The sequence below is a fragment of the Buceros rhinoceros genome, unplaced genomic scaffold, assembly GCF_000710305.1.
Source record: "Buceros rhinoceros silvestris isolate BGI_N320 unplaced genomic scaffold, ASM71030v1 scaffold43935, whole genome shotgun sequence".
In the NCBI taxonomy this organism is placed as follows: domain Eukaryota; kingdom Metazoa; phylum Chordata; class Aves; order Bucerotiformes; family Bucerotidae; genus Buceros; species Buceros rhinoceros.
Genome location: NW_010413053.1, coordinates 1,138 through 14,868, shown reverse-complemented (window position 1 = coordinate 14,868; position 13,731 = coordinate 1,138). Strand labels below are relative to the sequence as shown.

The following is a 13,731-nucleotide window of genomic DNA, read 5'->3' as shown; positions in this document are numbered from 1 at the left end:
GGGGGGTGGGGAGGGGGAGTATTCCCATCATATTTTGGTTTTGTGATATTTTTGAGTTATTTATCTGTTTCTGTATGGACATTCTTTTATTATATGTGGGTGATGTGTTATTATAAGTGTTGATTTTTTTACCGTTAAATTTGGTGATTTTTGTAGTCTGTGTGAAGGGAAGAACTTAACCTGTATACCCTGTGAACCAGTGGAGGACACCCTAACACCTACAACACCTGTTCCAGAGGAGGACATTGAACTACCACCCAGTGCATACTCATGCAGCAAGATGATGGACTTGGCCTTCCTATTGGATGGCTCCAATAAACTGTCAGAGCAGGACTTTGAACAGTTGAAGACTTTCATAATTGGCATGATGAAGAAACTCCACATCTCCCAAAAGAAAATCCGAGTGTCAATTCTAGTGTATAGGGCTGGGCCCACAATCTATCTTGGCCTCAAAGATATTAAAACACCGTCCCAGATGAGAAAAATTGTCCAAAGCATAAAATACACAGGTGATGGAGTAGCGTCCGCCTCTGAAGTCCTTAAATACACTGTATTTCATGTATTTGGAAAAGCAGAAAGGACCAATGCTGCCAGAATTGCAGTGCTATTTATAGCAAGCGAGTCTCCAGGAAAACTCCCCAAGATCCTCAAAGCTTTGAAGAATAAAAGAATTGCAGTGATAGCTGTGGGGATTGGACCGTATGTTAATGTGGAGCAAATCCGGTCCATTGAAAACCAGTCACAAGATAATAGAGCCTTCCTAATGAACAGTGTGTTAGAGCTAATGGATAATAGGGACCTCCTCATTGATCATCTGTGTGATCTTGGACCTGAAGAAAGTTCTCTGTTACAAAGTACGTCCACTCCAACAATATCCAGTGTCTTATTTCCATCCGTGGAAATCACAGCACCACCATCCTCTTCAGAAAAGCCCACTCGCAAAAGGCTGGACATTGCTTTTATTGTAGAAGGATCTGACAATGTAGGGGAGGAAAATTTCAGTATCGTCAAGAAGTTCCTTGAGAAGGTGATCACAGGAATGTACGTGGGACAGGAAGATATTCATGTTACAGTCATGCAGTATTCAGAGACTGTCACTCTGGAGTATTCCTTTAGGGAAATGCAGTCAAAGGAAAGTATTATTGAGAAGGTGAGAAGCATACCGTACCAAGGAGGAAAGGCTACCAACACTGGGCATGCCCTCGATTATATTTCCAAACACACATTTGCAACAGTGAATGGGGGCAGGCAAGATGTTCCCCACTTGGTATATATGGTGTCATCCAGTCCTTCCACTGATGTTATCACAAGACCTCCCAGGAGCATAAATGTTATTCCCATAGGCATAACCCCCAATGCAAATATCGAAGAGCTCAGAAAGATCAGCCAGCCTAATAACCCAATTATCTTGAATAGCTATAGCAGACTTATTGAAGAAGCATCTGAATTAGTGCTGCAGTCATGCTGCTCTCGTAAACTTTGGACAGAAATTCCAGGTAAAGTTGGACATGCTTTCTGTGAATTTCCTCTGGCCTGTCTCCTCCATTTCCCCCAACATTGCTGAAATTTGGAGAGTTCCGATATCTCATTTGATATCTTGTAGTCCAAAGGCCAAGGAGGGATGATCATTTATCATCACTGGAGGCTGAGAATGTTGCTCCAGTTCAGCAGCACCAAGCACAGACCTGCAGTCAGTCTTCTTGTAGGCTCAGACGCCCTTGGCTTCATTTGCCAGTAAAGTACAGTAGCTTTCAGATAGGTTGGAGGGTGTCAGAAGAGTAAAAGTTATTCTCATCTGCCTATCTCAAGCAAGTCGAAACTATACTTCCTCTTCCTGAAAAGACTTAATTGGTTTTGTGGGTTGTTGGTGGTTTATTTGGAGGCGGTGGGGTGGGGGGAGGCTGGGAGAGGGGGGATATTTTGTGGTGTGGTTTGGGTTTGATTTTGTTTATATGTTTGTTGTTAGGGTTTTGTTGTTGTTTTTTTGATTGTTAATTTTTTTGTTTGTTGTTGATCTTAGTTTAGTCCCCCGAGAGTAAAATAACATTAGTAGCAGAGCAAGAATTGAAATACCCATGTGTCCCTCTGAATATAAATCTCAAGGTTTTCATTGAAGAGGCATCACTTATTGTTTTCAATTGTCATTATTCTGCTTTCTCTGTCCTTTTTGCTCCTACCAGTAGATTAGCAGATGCTACTTCTAGTTATCATGTATAAACAACTTTTTGGTTGTTGTTTCATTTATTTTCTTCCCCCTCCTCAGAGCTGTGCAGCAAACCGATGGATATCATGTTTCTTTTGGATGGAAGTTCCAATATTGGAGCATCAGAGTTTGAGGAAATGAAAAACTTTGTACGGGCATTTATTGAAAGTGCTGAGATCAGTATGTATCTTTTAACTCAAACATGCAAAAAATTGGCCCATTAGACAAATGAGGCACCAAACGACTGCTTTTGCAAAAAAAAGTGCACAAAAAAAAAGTTATATTTAGACAATTTTAAAATGGGAAAGGACTAATACTTGGAGATCAATAAAGTGGAATTCTCCAGTCATGGTCAAATTGACCTGAGATAAAATACTGCATGCTGATTCCTTACAGAGAAGAACTGTTTCCACCAGTACTTGCATATTTTTTCACCTGGGAATAGTTCAGTTTTGATCTTTTGATTAAAAATGCAGCTTTCACACTCTGATGGAAAATTGCTGTACTGTTGTGCTTAATGTAAAACACAACCACCATGTATTCTTTAGATTTTTTTTTTAAAAGACATTCGTATGCACTGCTTGAAATGTTTATTTTCTGCTTTCTGATTCAGGCAATTCTTCAATACATGTGTCAGTTCTTCAGTATGCCGGGGAAAACAATCTAGAAATTTCATGGACCATGCCTCAAGAGACTGAAAAGCTTGTAGCGATGGTGCACTCAATTCAACAAAGGGAGCAAGGTCCTACCAGACTGGGTGAGTGATTATGTGCATGTTTAATGAAGAGGGGGAAAAAACCCTCAGAAATGCTAAATAAAGCCTGGCCCCAACCACCAATTTATGTCAGTGCTATTGTGGTAGTGTTCTGCAGTAGACTCTCAGTTTTTTTAGTTCAGGTAAATCTTTACTATATATACATTTCTTGGTAAATATTAAATTTTGTCTATGAAAATGTATCCATAAGTTACTCAAATTAGGGTTTATCTTTATGCATTTTAGAAAGAAGACTGGTTTCTTTTTAGCCTTGAAGCAATTCTCAGGATTTGCATTCATTATCTTTCAAACAAGCTCAACATAATTAAGAAGTAAAGACTTTGATCATTAACCTTTCAGCATCAATTAGTTGGTTAGACATTTAGAGGCAGACCTGCTTATGCTGACTTCAATAGCTGTCCTTGCCAGATGTTTGCTACTCTGTGCTGAGCCAGTGTAACTGATCTGGCTGAAAAATAACTTAGCGAAACAGTAGTTATATTCTGGGTGGTGCAGTTCCCTCACCCAAGATTCTGTGCTGGTCCTGCAAGGACTTGGGCTGGCATGAGGCTGGGGGTGATGCCAGGGAGCAAGGATCGTGCAAGGCGGCACCAGAGCTGGAGAGTTACTTCTGAAACATCATCTTCTGTTCCAGACAACCGTATCCTGAAAAACATGTCCTCTTCAGTTTTCATGTGCTAAAACATAACACAGATTTCCCACTGGGTCTGTGGAAATTCAGTACATACGTATTTGTCAGTTGTAGGGTTCAGCAAAAAATGATTCTCCTGCAGCATATCTGATATTTCACCAGATACCCTGAGAATGTTGTTCTCCTGGATTGGAACTGCATTTGCTCTGGCAGCTGCCTAGCTTTAGAGTCCTATAAGAGTTGAGGACTACACAGATTTTTAGGGACTTTGGCCTACTTCAGACTGTAAAGAGTTATTGGTACAGAAAAGTGAGAAATAAAACCTGACTTCCATAGTTCGCAGGAGGATTAGCCATGATTACTTTCTCAGCCTGGAGAAATAAAAATACCAGATGGCTGATGAGACTTCTATAGGCTCGTTGTGGGATAAATTGTTACGTACAAATAGATAAGTTTCATGAAGCCTTCCATGTAATGTGTATAGTAAGCCACACTGAACTACAGGATGAAGAGAGAAAACATGGCCTTTGGGAAATGAAATGGGAGAGGCAGCCACATGACATATTCATTAGTGATTTGTTTATGTCTCATTGGAAAATGCTCAGAGACCATAATGAGGGATGTGGTACAATGAACCAAAATGGAATAGAGTAAAATTAGTTTCTTCCAAATGAAGTAATGAAAATAAGTCACTGTGGTCCTATCCTGCACCTTGTAATGTGTTATGGTTTAGGAGACTCAGCATCCATGGGAAAGGCATGTTCATTCATGTCTTTCTGTCTGTGCTTGGGCCTCTGGAAACATGGAGGCTGTTTAAAAAGTGTAGATGACTCAGTCTCGTGTTGCAGTTCCCTAGGTAGTTTTGGAAATCTTTTCTAGCCTATGGAGGACTTGATCAGGATTTACCTATCAAAAATATTGTTACTATCAAACCAACGCTGTTTCTTCTCATTTGTGCTGTCTTCCCTGTGGTAGAAACATGATCCAGTGTAATCCTTGTTCAGTTTTGCTGATCCAAATCAGCCTATTTCAGTCAGAAAAGCTGTATGTGCAGAGAGCAACTGTAGGCTGTGTTGCCATCACTGCAAAAGTCTAACTGCAGAAAGTTTTTCCTTTTCTGTTTCATTTAACCATAAGGAAATACCAGGAGAGAGATACATTTTATTAGTAAGAAATAATGAAAAACTATAGAGTATCTGAGGGTATAGGCAGAAAAAAAAGATCAGCCTATACCACAATGTTTTCCTGTGCTTATGCAGTAAGATAGCATCAGGCAGGTTTTGTCTCAAGTAATGTATTGGGTATATTCAGTCATGAAATTGTCTACAATTTCACATAAGAAATAAATGAAAAAAGAAAAAGGAAAACTAACTTCAAGGAAAAGCTTGACTACGTAAAGCCTTCATTCAGCTAAAAGAGTGATCTGTGAAAGAGAAGTGAGAATCACATAAACATGCTTCTGTTCAGCATTTGTGGGTATTTAGGAGAGTCATAGGGAGCACACTGAGCAACCCCTAGAGTAAACACTTTATAAAAACTTGATTTTGCTTGCTTATACCTTTACTAAAAGTAGCTCATTTAGGCCGATGTTTCCTATGCCCGCTCAAAATTTGGAGGAAGTTTGATCTATGTGGCTCAACTGTATTGAACGCAAGGTATAAATGTTTCCTTTCCAACCCCTCTCCAAAGGGCCACCATAGCCCTTTTCTTTATTTAGATCTATGTCCTGAATGATGTGATCTATGCAGAATTTTCAAAATCTTGCTCCCCATCACCCACCCAAGGCTGTGGTTTTGCCAGCAGCTGTCCTGATCTAAGGGCTCCTATCTACTGAAAGACGAAGGTCTTTCTTACTTGCTCCTTCATTACTGTTTCTGAATTGGTGGTGTCATCTGCTTTCTGAAACCAGCTTTGGGCGCCTACTAGTCTCTTTCCCGAGCTATTTTCCTTCACTCTCCTGGCTGAGTGGGGTTTGTTGGTTTGTTTGTTTGTTTGTTTGTTTGTTTGTTTGTTTGTTTGTTTGTTTGTTTGTTTGTTTGTTTGTTTGTTTTGTTTTGTTTTTTGCTTGCTTGGTTTTTTAGTTCCTTTCTTATAAGGTTTGTGAGTTGATTGTGGTCTTTGTGGAGCCCAGAATCATCAGAACCCCTTGGTGGTAAAAGAATTGCAGGATTTGTGGCCTGCAGAACCAGAAAAGGGGAGGAGAGGGTTTGGGTTCTTGCAGCCTGCTCGTTTCAGAGGTGGTAGGCTGTTGGACTGACAGATCTATGCTGTTCATAAAGAGTTCAACCACTCTATTAACTGCCACATGCTTATGGCAGAATATCAATGTGCTAAGAATTGAGTATTTTAAAGCATCACATGTGATCAGGTTGCAAAAGCTAATTTGTTTCAAAAATAAAATAATCTGCTATTTTCAGTTAAAAATCCCCCGTAATTCAATGTCAAGTCAAAATCCTAAATTAAGATAGAAAGACCAGCTTCAGGATTACCATCATGGAGTGTTTCTCCTGATCAGACGAGTCCTTAATTAAATACATGCAATCTGGACTATCCAGATAGTGTTGGTGTTTCCTATACCTCTTCAAGTGTTGTAGAACCATTTCTTTTTTTTTGCTTCTTTCCCAGGCAGCTTTCAATACTTGTGAGTGATTAAGTCTTCTTGAAGGCTTTTTTTTTTTCTCCTTCCCCTCAAGATGTTGCAAAAGGGTTAGGGAAACCACTGAGGACACTTAAGGCACTGATTCACAGGCTCCCGGCAGGAACCTCCACCTAACTGGAATCCCTCATCTGTAACAACTGCAGAGACCCTCATGGGGGTTTTATGTTTTATTCTTCATTTCAGACAAAATTAAAACAAATAATTGCAAAGGTGACTTTTAAGCAGTTTCTGCTTACCCTGAAGGCACCCACCAAACTATTAAATATCTCTGTGTTGGTTTATTTTCCTCCAGATTGGCTTATTCTGGAATGAATCTTGTGTTTTATTTCTTGGATGTATTTCAAACATTTCTTGGGCACCTTGTGCTCTTCCACTTCATTCCGTGATGTTCATAATTGCTCCCAATCTAATATCTGTGATTCTGATTAGCGTGCCTTTTTACACATTTTTCCTCCTTTATCCAAATCATTAATGAAATTATTCAATAAGGCAGAATCTAGAGTTATTCCCTGTGGAGTCCCAGTAAACACTTCCAATCCTGCATAACAGACTATCTTTTGACCTTAAAGCTTGTTTATGTCCATTTAATCAGCTTTCAGTCCTTGCAGGAACCTCTTCATGAACCATTCTGAATTGTTACTTCAGAATACGAGTCGGGCTTGAATATAGATCAGGTGATTTAAAAAAAAAAAATCAGCTAATTAGCCCTTATTGAATACTCTTGTTCAAGGCAACCAGAAAAATGTTCTTACAAAGCCTTTTCTGACTGTCAGAACTTCAGTGTCAAATGTTCGTAGTCTTAGCTGAAAGGAGAAGACTGTGAAGTGATGCCATCCCTTCTTGATTTCCACCCTGTCTTTGTAGGTTATCTTCTGGGGTTTTTTTGCTTTAATGATAAACCCAAACATGACTTTTGTTTTGTACTCTATAGTGTGGTCAGGAGTATATGAGAGATGTAGTGGAAGAAAGAGCGTAGTGAAAGATGGGGAGAAGGTGCTTTGCTCTGGTTGCAGCCTTTGGAATGACCAACCTGCCCTTTCTAAAGTAACCCATGTAGAGCAATGTTGTTTTGTTTTTTCTTTTTATTTGTTTGCATTTTTTCCCCTGGATATGCCCAATGACTAAGTATCATGCCCTAGTGAATGAGCAGAAAAGCTGCTGGGGGCTCAGTGCTCCTGCAAGCTAGGTCTTTTCAGTTATCCGGTTTAGATGGTCACATTTGAGAAGGGGGTGTTTGTGTGTGATGCGTGAAGTTTATTGTGGCCTTTATGCCTCTCAGGACCAGTGTAAGTGTAATGTGCTAGGAGGCAGTAGGAGAAGAGGGAGGAGGAGGTCAGGACAGATAACCAGATGCATTCACTATTATGTCTGCTACCTCTGAGAACAGACTTTTTATTGTGTCATGCTTCTGTCATGAAGACTTTTGTCTTTGAGACTTCAATCTTGATTTCTCATGGGCTGTATATCTAATGCATAAAATACACGTGAGCGAAGAAGTCATTCTGGTTCCAGAAACCATTTGTTGCCTCCTTTTCTTTTTTTCTTTTTGATAGCACATTGTGTATGTGCGAATCAATTTGTAACAATAATACACGAGACTAACATAATTTATTCGTATGTTCAGTATGTGGGAACATGTTGGCTGCTAGTCTGTGCTTAGGGTCACATGCACACACCAAAAATCCTTAAAAACTTGTAACCCTTAACGCTCGTGGCAAATCTCCCATTCACTTTACTGGGGATTATATGATACCCCTTGTCAATGTTAGCAAATGATGTTTTGGCCACTGTCAGATTGTTTTGTTGAATTGTGGTGTTGTTCTATGAAGCAGGATTTAGGGCATTTTCTATCAGCATTTCAGTTTACTTCAGCATCTATCACTGAAATAAATAGCTGATACTATGTGGTCCCATACAGCTAAATAGATTTAAGAGCTAGCTACTTCAGAAGGGGCTGGCCCTGCCCCCTGCCCTCCGTGCTGCACACTTGCACTGCCTTCTTTCTGTGGGAAGGGATGAGTATTGGTCCTTCAGTGAGCTGAGGGAAGGGCCACAATGAATGAAAACAACGCACTTTTTTAGATAGGTGGTTTTTCAGACATGGTGAGTTGCCCGAGGCATCTAGCTGTGTGGTTAGGTGGGCAGCAGTGCTGGCTGCAGGGTCTAGGTCGGCATGCCCAGCTGGTGCAGCTGGAGGAGTAGACCCGTCCTCCTTGCCAGCAGATTGCTACACCACTAACACAGCCAGAGATGCATTTGCAGTATACATAGACATGTCAGAGCAAGTCAAAATGGAGCCAGTGGCCCAGATGTCAGCTGCTGAAGGGGTGTACAAGACACAAGGTGGTGTCATAAAGGCTGAAGCCTGTGTGGCTCTGATCATTTTAAAGCTAGTTTAATTATGTCCAAGATGCTGTGTAGTCTCTTTCCAGTCTTAATATTGCCTTGTGCTCAGTGATATTTATTTCAGTGTAAACATTTTAAATTTCTTTTATTGCTATGCAAATGTCTGATTACTGTCATGTTGCAGTCTAGTTCTAAGAAAATGTTTCAGTTGCTTGGTTTACTAGCAGTCAATATTTTTTATTATGGACTCTGAGAGGTTTGGTATTTTCCTCCCTGGCGAAATGTAGAGACAAACAGCTGAGAAGTGACAGCTTCCAGCTTGGGACGGTGATTTTCTGAATCCTTCTAGCAGGATGGAAGCATTCATTTGATCATGTCTTCAGACACCTGGCTCTTTTCTCTAGAGCTGGCTTTAAAATAAGGAGAGAAATCCAAAGAATTTTTAGTACACTAAACCAAATTTTCCATGCATTAAGTTGAGTAATTGTTTTTTGGGGACTTTGAAATAGTTCATGGTTCTATTATGATGGAGCTTGATTTCTTTGTTAGAAATTATTAAAATGATGGATTTCCAGGTTATGGATATGTACGGAAGTTTCTGAAAATTTTCAGAATTAATGGGAGAAAGAAAAATGGAGGTGGAGCAGCTGGTGACCATACCAAATGCACAAAAGTCAAAGGGTCAGTAAAAAAAGTCAATCAGAAATTCCAAGTACTTTTTACAAATGAATGAAAGATCATTTGTGACTCTTACTGTCCAAAATTTTAAATTAAAATATTTGAAAGTTAAAACTTGAAATACTTTTTTAGCAATTATTTATAGGACAAATGGGAAACAAGTCAATTTTCTGACACAGTGTCCATCCTGGAGCCATCTCAGGGTTTGGAATATAGTCGTATTAATTTTCTGGATTTTGTTTTATCCTTTAGTTATTTACAACTAACATACCATTCTGTATCTAGCAGCTACCTCCACAGACGTATAGAGTAACAACTGGACAACAAAACCAATCATAGCGATGATTGTGAGACAGCTGTATAGGACATGAGTTAATATGTGGTCAGGAACAGTAGTTTTTGAACTGCCATCACCCAACTAATAGTCATATTTTGAAATATGTTCTGTTGCAAGCAGAAAAATGTTCAAAATTTTGAGGTTTTCACTGAATGGGAACTCTAAAGTGTTTTCATTTTGTATGTAAAATATAATTCTGAATTATACTGGGAATAATAGGAATTAAACGAATGTACACAGTTGGAAGAGCTAAATAGAAGATAATCATTGGACAGCAAGACAGCATATAAGAAATATCCCATTTTTTTAAAACATTTTGAAAGCTTTCTGTTGATTTCTCTCTATTTTTTTTCCTTCTGATCATAGTTGACATTTTCAAAAAGCATTTTGATTTAAAGAAACATGCACCTTTCTATTTAAAAAATAGTGCTTGGGAAAATATGTGACCCTCTCTAGACAGAATGTTGCTAGTGGAGGTAACAATGTCAGCAGTTCCTAGTGAGTTGCAGCTCTACTTTTTAGTTGTGGGGCATCTGTGTGGAGAGATGGCACATGAGGTTCTGGGGAGGAGATAGTGATAAAGGATCAACAGGGAAGAATAGGTGGCTGGATAAGATGGGAAAGGGATATAAGACTGTCATTAGGGACTGTGAAGTGTATGAGACAACAGGAAAGGATGGGGAAAGCAGTTGTGTTTGAGAAGGGAATGTCACCTCCAGTCCAATATTGTGGCAAAGGAAACATTTGGGCTTTTTCCAGATACCTATTCCAGGCTAGATTTTTCCAAGGGGTAAATTCTTCCTGAAACCCTAATAAATGCCTTCTAGAATAGTGCTGTTACCATGTTATCAATGTTCAATGTGCTGAGTGATCTTCCTAGAGGCTGTCCATGCTTTCAGCAGCTTGGGGAAAGGATCTTAACTTCTACCAGTGAAAAGAGATGGGTGACATGGTGAAAGAAGACATGAAGTGCAAAGTGTTCAGGTGTGCCAAGGCATTCTGGGGGTGTGCTGGTGAATTATCTATGATCTGACTTTCAGTGTTTTACAAATGTGTTTTGTTGTTTAAAATTGTTCAGTGAACTCCCCAGGCAAACGTATTTCTGCTCCACGGCTATTGCAGATTACTCAGAGGAACTCGTCTTTCAAGTATTTCTTATTCACTGTTCACTGTTTGCCCTGAATGTCACGTCAGGCACATGGTATCGTTTCTACTTCCCGACCTGATAACTTCCAGGCCTGAAGGAGCTTTTAAGAAAGCTGCATATCGTGATTCCTAGTATAAATATTTGTTCAATACATACCCAAGTACAAGTATTGGCAAAGTGCTCTCTTGTTGAGGTTGTGGTTTTGAACAAAAATTTGTCTGAATGTTCACAAATGTTAAATGAAAGGGCAGCAGCTACCCATTTAAGCCAATCTGTGATTTTACAGCTAAGGTAGAATTCGTGTGTTTTGTGGGGTTTGGTGGGTTTTGTTTGTTGTTTGTTATTTTGGTTTGTTTTGGTTTGTCTTTAGTGAGTATCACCCAGTTATATTACAGGTTAGTCTGAGTCTTGATTTCGGAGTGGTTGCTGGTGGTAGAGAGGCAAGATATGCTTTTCACACCTCCATGAAAAGTTGACAAAATGCGGGAAGGACTAGATCTTCTCTGGGAGCTGTTGCAGCTTGTGCGTACGGGTCAGGATGGTGTGAAGTTTGTAGATGAGGTAGCCACTGGATGTCACTGTTGTTCTGCAATGGAGAAGTAAGTACATCCTCTTCTACAATACCTTCTTGTGTAACGCAATAGTAGTACTTCTGGAAGAGGTGTCCTCATTAAAGTGAGGAGCATAACTTTATCTTCACGGCTAAGGAAAGGTAGGAAAATTTCTATTACTTCAGAGTCTGGGGAGCTAACGATGGTCTTCCTGTGCTGGGATGTATTAATAATGTTGGTATGTTCTTAATAGTTGAGATCTTCCGTGTAACGGCAATAAAGCAAACGTTAAAAGTCCTTTAAGAACAAGTATTTTCCACTACTGTATAATCTATCAATACAAAGTAAGATTTAGATTTATAGCTTCCTATGAGTTTTCTGTCATATCTCTTATTTATCTCTTCATTTCTTCTTAGGAAAAGCCATTGATTTTGTAGTTCAGAACGCAATGTCGGAATCCCATGGAGGGAGACCCAGCGCATCAAAGGTTGCGATTGTCATTGTGTCGGGGAGATCAGAAGACACTGTGGAGGCTGCTGCCCTTTCTGCAAGAATGAACAGTAAATTTCATTTCACTGTCACTATTATTAAGCAGAATTGTTGTTTTCTTAAGTAATGCACTAGAACAAAGGATGAAAACTTAAGGCACTGGTATGTTCATGTATGTTCAGGACTTATTCTGAACATGTATGTTCAGAACATACTCTGAGTAATGTTCTGGTGAGAAACAGGTCTGAACAAATTGTGCCTGATGAAGATGCCTTTGAATTACTGGTAAATTCAGGACCCAATTACCTGCAATTTGAGCTGTACAGCTTTCATAGGATTCACATAGTAGTGGCACTTCATTTTCCAAAGTCCTGTGGACAGACAGGGATGAAAGATGTGATGTAATATTATAAATTCAATACTGTTGCAATACAGTGACTCTTGAAAGGTTCACTCTAATGATAATAAATAGAGAGAGGATTTGATGAGATTCCGCACTGACCTATACAGGAATATGCTTTTGCTATCAACGTGTACTGCATGATGTTTTTTCAAGTTTTCTGGCTGGAGTCTCAGGTGCTCAGCTGAGGAACACTGACTTCCTTTATAGGTTGCTTTGGGAGTTATTGAATAAGACATAAACTAAATAACAACTATCAAGGATTATTTTTTTAATTAAATGGTTTGAAAATAGTCCAATTGCCATGCAACTGAAGAAAGAAAACAGTCTGCAGCTGCACTTTGTTGACCATGTATGATCTTATGCTTGGGACTAATAGAGCTCATCTTTGCTAGCACTGTGATTAGAGCATCACCATTTCTGCCCTTAATTGCCTATAGCCTATATGGATGGAGTGATGCAAGTAACACATGAAAATGCACTGTTGGAAAAAGCTTTTCCCAGTTCTTTTTTTTAAAAGAAGTGAATGTAACAAATACAACAATAAAGACCTCCTTCTCCTAAGTGCCCATTTAAAACCTTTTCTTCTATTTTCCTAGGGGTATCTCTGTTTCCAATTGGAGTTGGGAACAGATATGATGAAGAGCAACTAAGGACTTTGACTGGCCCGTCAGCTGCTAACAGAATCATGAGGCTTCAGAATTTTGAAGACTTAGTCACTATGATCACATTGAATAACGAATTCATCAAAAAAGTGTGCATGGGTAAGTCAAATATAGTTGGAGCCTCATAGCTGGAGCAAAACCCCAAAACCGATATGCTAAACCAGAACGATTTTTGAAGTCAGGCCAGTGCTCCTTTGTTAGTGTTTCACTGACAATCATCACAAATGATAACCTAGACAGCGCTATCACTTAGGTATAAAATTCAGCATGTAGCCACCTGCTACTATTATCAACCAGGATCTTTCAGCGGGATTTTAAAAACTGCTTAGACCTGAACTTTCAAGCTATTCTTTTATTAATAATCAGGGCTGGTCATTAAACAAAGGACACCAGGAAAGCTCAAGCTGTCATGAATGAATGGTGGCATGCTTCAGAAATGCTATATTAGTTGCGAGTCAAGATTTCAAATTACACATTTTTCTCCACAGACCTAAGCATTGTTTTGTGTACATCTACCAAGAATTCAGCCAAAGTGTATGAAAAGAAACCCAATAAGACATAAATAACTTCTCCAGGAAAACAAATACTGGGGAAAAAAATTTGTAAAGTATTTCAAACAAATATTCATTTATTTGTAGATAGCAATGCCCCTCATCCTAAGGAAACTTGCTTCAATTTTGGGCAGTATTTTACTTCTTCTGCCTCCTTGGTCTGTGTGTACATAGATATTTGTTACTCATATTGTTGTTGTTATATCTGTTACAATAGCTTCGACGTGTCCTCTTCACAAACCACTGCCTCCTGGCATTAGTCATTGTACAGGTTACTAGGGCTTAGTTACATCTCCATT

At 39.3% G+C, this 13,731-nt stretch overlaps 1 protein-coding gene across 1 annotated transcript; it reads left to right on the top strand.

Annotated features, from left to right (window-relative positions):
• Nucleotides 1-156: 156 nt before the first annotated feature.
• Nucleotides 157-12,980, top strand: LOC104493833 (von Willebrand factor-like; the record flags this gene model as incomplete). Its single annotated transcript, XM_010136577.1, has 5 exons — nucleotides 157-1,496; nucleotides 2,264-2,383; nucleotides 2,817-2,960; nucleotides 11,744-11,887; nucleotides 12,816-12,980. Coding segments are annotated over 5 exons (1,913 nt in total), but the record flags the coding sequence as incomplete, so codon positions are not given.
• Between the last annotated feature and the right edge of the window lie 751 nt (nucleotides 12,981-13,731).